The sequence below is a fragment of the Periplaneta americana genome, chromosome 16 (assembly GCF_040183065.1).
Source record: "Periplaneta americana isolate PAMFEO1 chromosome 16, P.americana_PAMFEO1_priV1, whole genome shotgun sequence".
Lineage (NCBI taxonomy): Eukaryota > Metazoa > Arthropoda > Insecta > Blattodea > Blattidae > Periplaneta > Periplaneta americana.
The window spans coordinates 178,287,929-178,295,825 of record NC_091132.1 but is presented as its reverse complement, the minus strand read 5'-3'; the positions used below and the strand labels follow the sequence as shown (position 1 = coordinate 178,295,825).

The following is a 7,897-nucleotide window of genomic DNA, read 5'->3' as shown; positions in this document are numbered from 1 at the left end:
TTCCGATCATTACTGGACAATGACTATCAGTGTTAATGCCATATAACTCTCTATGTACATTCTATATATCTTAAGCTATGCATTGGCAGTCTTGGTTCATTTTCGACAAGAAAGTGACATCCATCATTCTTGCAGTGGAATCTTCATATCTAATATTTATTTTTTATTTTGGTAATTTCATAGAAGACGGGCACTTGGTTGAATATAGTAAGTATCACCAACTTCTTTATTTCAGAGTTAAATGTTAGTGATCTTTTAGTGACATTTACATGTTCTGGGTTTTTTATACTAGGTGTCGCCGTGATTTTCTTTTAATTTTATTGATAATAGTTGTCATTTGTTCTAGAATTTTCGTTAATTTTGAATGGATAATGACGTTATCAGTTGTTCTTGGTTGTTTGACGTGAGTGGTGTTATGTTTTGTCTGATGGTTGAAGCTATTGAAAGTTTGTCATTTTATGATTTTTGTGATTTTCTTTCGATTTGATTGGTTATAGTTGTCATTTATTCTAGAATTTTCATTAATTTTGAAGGGATAATGACGTTGTCAGTTGTTCTTGGTTGTTTGACGTGAGTGGTGTTACATTATAGATTTGTCTGCATTTGTCGAATGCGCATCATCACGCTTACGAAAAGGCACTTTTCAGTGCCAATAATTTATTTTGTGTGCACAAGGTTGGAATTTTGAAGTAAGAGGGAAAGGAAGGAATCCGTGTTCTGAAATTTATCTATTATATTTTGTGTCGATTTTGGTTTAGTTCTTTCGCTGGTGAATAAGGATTGTGTTGAATGTTGAGGAGAAAACTGTTTTTCTGTGGTTTAAAGGAATTGTTTACTGAATTTTCTGTAGAAGTTAAGGTGTAATAAGTGTTCGAAGATAATTTCATTTAGTGTAAAGACGTGGTTTATTTATGCACAGTTGACTGTACGACAAAGTGTTGGTTTAGTTCTTTGCTCCCTGCATGGTTTAAGTTTAGATTGCCTTAAAGTCTGTGTCATATACTGGAAGTGAAGTGGTTGTCGTTGAAGACGTCAATGAGAATTGAATTTTATTTGATAAGGTGATACATTATTAAGTTTTGTTTTGTGTTTGAGTGATTTTTGGGGGTAACGTGCGAACGAAAACTGCCAGAAAAGTACTACCAACTATGAAGTTCGAATGCCACGAAACGCCAAAAAAATCAAAGGCGAAAAATTAAATATATTTTCATTTTTTTTTTTTGGAGGGCTTGTTCTTCTTTAAAAATATGAATACATATTTGATTTTTTATCTTTGATTTTGCGATGTTTGGTGAGATTTGGACTTCATAGTTGGCAGAACGTTTTTGGTGTTTTCGTCAACCATGTTGGATTTTGCCCGTCTTCTAGGAAATTACCTTTATTTTATTATAAGACTTTCTACAATGATGTAGTTTCCCTGAACCAGACAAAGTACAGAGAGAAGCAGTGAAGAGTTTGTCTACCTATTGACAGGCATATTCCTACAACTTGACAGATCAGCTTTACTTGTATGAATGGCTATTCATCAATTTTCTGCATTACATACCACAGTAAAGGCACTTTCTTTTTGAGCTGTCATAAACTAATGGCCCAAAATTTTCTTCATCTTTTGTTCAGTTCTCTTGATGATCAATTTTAAATTCTTTCCTAGCGATTTTGGTCCTTTCTTTGTTACGTACTTCAAGATCATCGCAAATTGATTCTTGAGACATCAAGGCACTTCTCGCTAAATGTAGAATTCTGCCAAGCTTCGTAAAATGTCTTTTGCCCACTTTACATATCACTAACTCATTCGAACCACAGGAGCAAACAGACGCACCAATATTTACTCTTAATACATATGCAAGATAAAACAATTCATTTCATGATTTATAGATTTGCCGAGTTAAATTTAAATAATTAATAAAATTGTTTAATTTGAGTAGAAATTACAAAATTTTCTACCTGAATAGATGTCTTAATACACAAGATCTTTCATACATTAAATTAATGATTATGGTCAGAGCCATCTTCAGTTACAAGCCGGAGCATGGGTAGGTTTGGCAACAGTGAGTCGAGGCAGGCGGAGGCGAAACAAAGGAATCACGTTTGACGTTTTAGTGCTTTGATTTCGTTGTCACATGTATATTTTCCACATTAATTGATACAAAACTAAGTGCATATGATCAAGATTCAGTGTATTCATGTACGTAATTTATTCCAGAATCCGAAATGGTATTTCATTTGAGTTTCAGAATACCCCGTAAGTACTTGCATACAGCCACTTATAACTTAAAAAAAAATTAAAAGCTTACGTGCTTTTTATTGATGGTACAAGGGAAAATAAATAAATACTTAAAGAAAGTTACTTGTACCAAAAATAAATCAAATAACAACGTACTTTCGGAATACCCCATTCCAATCAATTAACCATTATGTGGGTAGTAAATTGACAATGTTTTGCCGCTTTATGTTGTTTCACCTCTGACGTGAAAGGTTTAGGATATATACATTTTAATTTCATGTGATTATCTGTCGATCTTTTTTTTTAAGTATTTCAGATGCCCACTTTAGTTTGAACCTTGCCAGTCACCATATCAATACTGTTATCCTAAAATAATTTGTTACAAATTTTCCAAAATCCAATTTTAAATAGGCCAAGGCCAAGTATAAATATCTATGAAAAAATTAAGAAACATACCTTTAACATAATACGTAACAAAACATATCATTATCTATTAAGTAAGTGTCAATTAGCGTAAACTCAGTGAACTTTAAATCCTGTAAAAACGAAGTGAAAAGAAACATGTTTATAACTAATTTATTACAAAAGAAATAATATTAATAAACAAATCTCGAAAACCAACAAAGTGACTATGTATCTATAAATATAGACAGTTCTGATGTATAGCAGGCATTCCGAATCTTCAACAAAACTGCAACATTTATGGGATCACAAAACAGCTGTTTACAATGACCTTGAAAATCAACGGCGTAACTTTATTGATATAGCAGGCGAGACCCAAAAATTTAGCTAGAATTCTGATACACCACAAACCACAAATAATACTATAAAAATGTAGTTTATACATTATTTAATATGTAGAAGAATTGTCAATCACTTTGTCATTATTAATAACTGCAAACATTGCCAAAGACTGCAGCCATATTTTCATTTATTGTCTTGTTTTTATCGCCAACACGCACTTAGTTTATAATACTTCAACAATTAACGTTTGGTACGACCGCGAACATAATTCCATCGACATATACTTATATTGTAACATTAATTTACACTGACTATTTCGTTCATATCACGTCATTCCATTTTCGACCAATGAAGTGTAATGAAATTTTGAATTCCAACCGATCACAGTCAGACTTTGCGATCATTTTTGCAGCTAGATTTATCACTATCAATTTATCGCATGTTCGTTCTTTTGTTTAGTCGTTGTCGCCAACTGTTTCCCCGTAAATTCATTATCATGAATATATTAAGATGCAACTACACGGTTAAACTTTTCTTTCAACTTTAAAGCCATGAATGCAAGATTGATATTTAATATTAATATATTTACGCAGTGAAGACGACGTTCAAAACGGCGCACCATGTAGTCACAAAATATTCATGCATCTTAATTGAACGTACCTTTTAAACTTGATTCTTTCAATATTCTTCCCAGATTGCACGCATACGCGATTGGAATATTGAACTGTGTAGATGCAGCTTTAGTTCCGTTACACACTACAGCGAGAATGCGTTTGTCCAGCTATAAAAAATGCTTTCGTGTAGCACTGATTGTAACGGTCGAAATAAGACACAGCTGACATTGGTCCTGCTCCCACAGGTAACATAACCAATAAGTAACATATAAAATTTCTATTTTGTGAATGAAATGAAACAATTAATAGAAAGTCAGATGTTCAAATTTATGTAACATCATCGCATATCAAACCCAATGACCTTGCATAGTAATAATGTCTTTGATCAAACTGCCTTCCGTATGGCGTAATAAAATTCGTGTCTCAATTAGACCTATCTATACAGAGATGGCTTCACTGTGTAGTAACATGTCTCGCTATGAATACATAAGCATTGGTATATAGCTGTCCCCACTGTTACTGTTAAATTAAATTATAATTTCAGCAGATAATGAAAATGAATTTATGTTATAATAGTAAAAGAAAAGTGCAGTACATGTAATTAACATTGTTAAACCAGTATTTCGCAATTGGCATTACTGAATAATAACATCGAATTTCTTTATTGCAGTAATCGATATTCATCTACGAGTATTTCAACTTCACAATGTCTGAATAGGTTAAGTATTCGTTAATAAACAATTATTAACATTTTGTGATCTAATTTTAGGGTTATATTATTTACATTTTTATATTATTCACGAAATAGTCCTAATTAATGCCACTCGAAGTCTGAGATTTCGATTCGCTCGTGGATTTATCGGCAAATTTCAGACCTCTCATGACAGTACTACAGAAAATCGGTATTAGCACAAACACGTGTTGTGGATAGTAGGCCTCCGGGTGACAGTTAATTACAGTGTTGCCAACGTATTGCTCCAGCTTGTAACTGAAGAAGGCTGTTATGGCATACACCACGTTAGAAACAAGCACGATCGCACAACTAAAATATTACACAAACTAGACAAGAACATAAAACTGCAGTTTTCAAAATTTATATTTAATAAAAATAATTGCAACTCCATCAATACCGGTCTATTTTCATCAACAACTGAATGGCTTCTCGCCAATGTGTATTTGTGCATGCCTTTTCAGGTAACTCGAATACAGGTAAGTTTTTCCACAGTGTTTGCACCTGTATGGCAAGTCTGTTGCGTTTTCCCACAAATATCGCACTTCAATGGATTCTCACCTGTGTGTAAATGCGTGTCTCTTCAGACTTCCCGATACATAGAAACGTTTGCCACAAACATCGCAATTGAAAGGCCTGTAGCCTGTATGGAAGCGAGCATGAATTTTAAGATAATCGGGATTCGAATAACTCTTTCCACATACATCACAACTGTATGGTTTTTCGCCAGTATGTACAGGTATGTGCTTCTTGAGATTTATCAACTGGGAAAAATGCTTGCCGCACAATTCACAACAGAATGGCTTCTCCCCTAAATGTATTAGTAAATGATTTTTCAAAGTTCTGAGTGCCGTAAAAGTCTTTCCACATAGTTCACAACAAAAAGGTTTTTCACCCGTGTGTACAGTAGCATGCGTTTTGAGATTTCCTTGTTGCGAAAAATACTTTCCACATACGTCGCACGCGAAAGGCTTCTCACCTGTGTGTACGATTGTATGGTTTTTGAGATCTCTAGAACTTGAAAAATACTTTCCACACACGTCACACATGAATGGCCTCTTGGCCGTATGTAGGGTTTTATGCTTTCGAAGATGTACCAATTCCGAAAAATACATTCCACAAACATCACATTTGTATACCTCCTCTCCAGTATGCAAGTCCGCAGCTTCTATAATATTGTCGCAGTTAGTCGGTGCTCCATTGTTAGGGTTAACTGCAATGCTGTGAAGAAAACTTGCTCTCAGAAAGAGTAAATGACTAACTATAACATAATAAATTACGAACATCCACAATATATCGAATAAGAAAATACACACACATATATTCTTTTACATTATATTATCACAATCTACTATATACAGTCACGAAACTTGGGAAGATTTTTTGCCAATGAGTTGCATTTCCCGCGAAAGTTGCTAGCCGCTTGGAGCGCTGTGAGTACTATAAACAATAGACTGTGTCACTGCCATCGTGTTCTAATACAGGCCATGTGACTAGCTTAACCGGATCACAAAGGGCGGCGTTTCAACCATATAAATTATATGGAATGCATAAAGAGTAACATATATTTCTCTAACATGTAGTGTAATTGCATTAATATAATTTAAAACAATGATTAGGGGCACATCAGACATAATTCCTTGTGAGTTAAAGGTGTAATATTATTTTTGGTGTGAAAATTACATTGTTCGTATGTGTAATACCTCCTTTATTTCGATTAAATATTGCGAAATTCTTTTACATTCATTTATGCACGATTCAATAATTTTCAGTTGCACCGCACGAATATTTAGATGTGTTGAATTATAGGTTATGTTTACTGTACCAGTTGCCCATTTCTGTCTAATTTTAGTTGTCTCCAATGCCCTGTTATGTATGTTATGTCGGTAACATGTAAAATTCTCTTCACATTAAAATAACACAGTTTTGTATTTATTTCTGCAACATATTATGCAACAAGAAGTAAACGGAACTTATGGACAAATTACACTAAATAAAGCTTAGCAATGATAAGCAATAAAGTTATAATATAATATTTCACTGAGCTCCATACACTGAAATAGAAAACCCGAACAGACATTACGGCCTGGTCTAGATCGAAAAAGCATTGACTGTGCCGTATTTCGCATTCTTGTGAAAAGCTATGTAAACTGTGAAATATTGGTTATCGGTTGTAAGAACTGTAAATGGCTAAAATACAAAAATTTGAATAATAATATGGGATAAGGAAACGTTTGTAGTACTATAAATTGTAAGAAAAATAGGTTATAGTTATCCTTCTTCCGAAAGATCCAGGATGGTGAGTTTATAGAATATAATATCTATTTTATGAAAACAATATACAGTGTGTCCGGGACAAAATTTACCAATAAGAAAGTTTAATAACACGCGTAATAATGGAGATAGGAAAATGAAATTTGCGGCAAATGAAAGAGGGACATTTTAAGTTTTATGCGTGATGTTGGCAACATTTGGTCATTGTTGTTGACAAGGCTGTAATTAAAATCGCGTTCACAGTGCAACAAAAAATTCAATGCTGCTATTGGCTTGCCGAATTCAAGTATCCGAAGATAGTGGAGAGAAGATTTAGACAACAGTGGCCTGAGAAGCAACCACCAGATAGGCACACAATAACAACTTGGCATATGTTTGCATATTTAGTAGGTATTAAGCTTCGTGACTGTATATAGTAGACTGTGATATTATATTATACTAGTCTTCTTTGTTAACTGGTTTCCAGACTGAGATATCTTCGTTTAATTCAACAGATATTAAGTCGATACTGTATTGGAAAGCGTCAGTGTAGAAAGAATGATAGTGGAAGTGAACAGGAAGAGGAAAATGTATTGGTTTGGTCACTGGCTGAGAAGAAACTGCCTACTGAAGAATGCATTGGAAGGAATGGGGAACGGAAGAAGTTAACAGATTATAGACGACATTAACATATATGGATCATACACACAAAGACGAAAGCAGAAAACAGAAAAGATTGGAGAATGCTGGGTTTGTAGTGAAAGACATGCCATTGAGCAGAACACTAGGAATGAATGAATAATTTTATTGTATATTATATTGTACAGTAAAATTCCTCGTAACCGGCACTCAAAAAATCGGCAATACCAAAATAACGGCACTTTTGGCTGGGCAAGAAAAAAGTTTAAATCCGCCAGACTATCTGGGCCGTCACTTTTGCCATATTGGGAAGTTCGCACGAAATTTCATTTTCAGTGAATATTCCACCCTAAAATTAGTGTATTATTTGTGTTGTGTGATGTTTTAATAAAGAGAAATAAAAGATTTTATATTTAGTTAGTTATGTCCGGGCCGTCAGTGTTGACACATTAGGAAGTCTCCACGAACTTTCATTCGAGCAAACATTCGAATCTAAAATTAGTGTATTATTTGTGTTGTGTGATGTGTTTTAATAACGAACATTCCCACAGCTATCGTCCTGGCTGTTGAGTTGGTATAGTGCTTGCCTTCTATGCCCAAGGTTGCGGGTTCGATCCCGGGCCAGGTCGATGGCATTTAAGTGTGCTTAAATGCGACAGGCTAGATTTACTGGCATGTAAAAGGACTCCTGCG

At 34.3% G+C, this 7,897-nt stretch overlaps 1 protein-coding gene across 3 annotated transcripts in view; it reads right to left on the bottom strand.

Annotated features, from left to right (window-relative positions):
- Nucleotides 1-1,377: 1,377 nt before the first annotated feature.
- The window catches only part of LOC138692071 (zinc finger protein 239-like), a 30,324-nt gene continuing 23,804 nt past the window's right edge, over nucleotides 1,378-7,897 (bottom strand). For all 3 annotated transcript variants that reach the window (XM_069814973.1, XM_069814975.1, XM_069814974.1), the window contains exon 5: nucleotides 1,378-5,533. In XM_069814973.1, coding sequence (XP_069671074.1) covers nucleotides 4,870-5,533 — 664 coding nt within the window. In that variant the 3' untranslated portion in view covers nucleotides 1,378-4,869. The remainder of the gene's footprint in view (nucleotides 5,534-7,897) is intronic.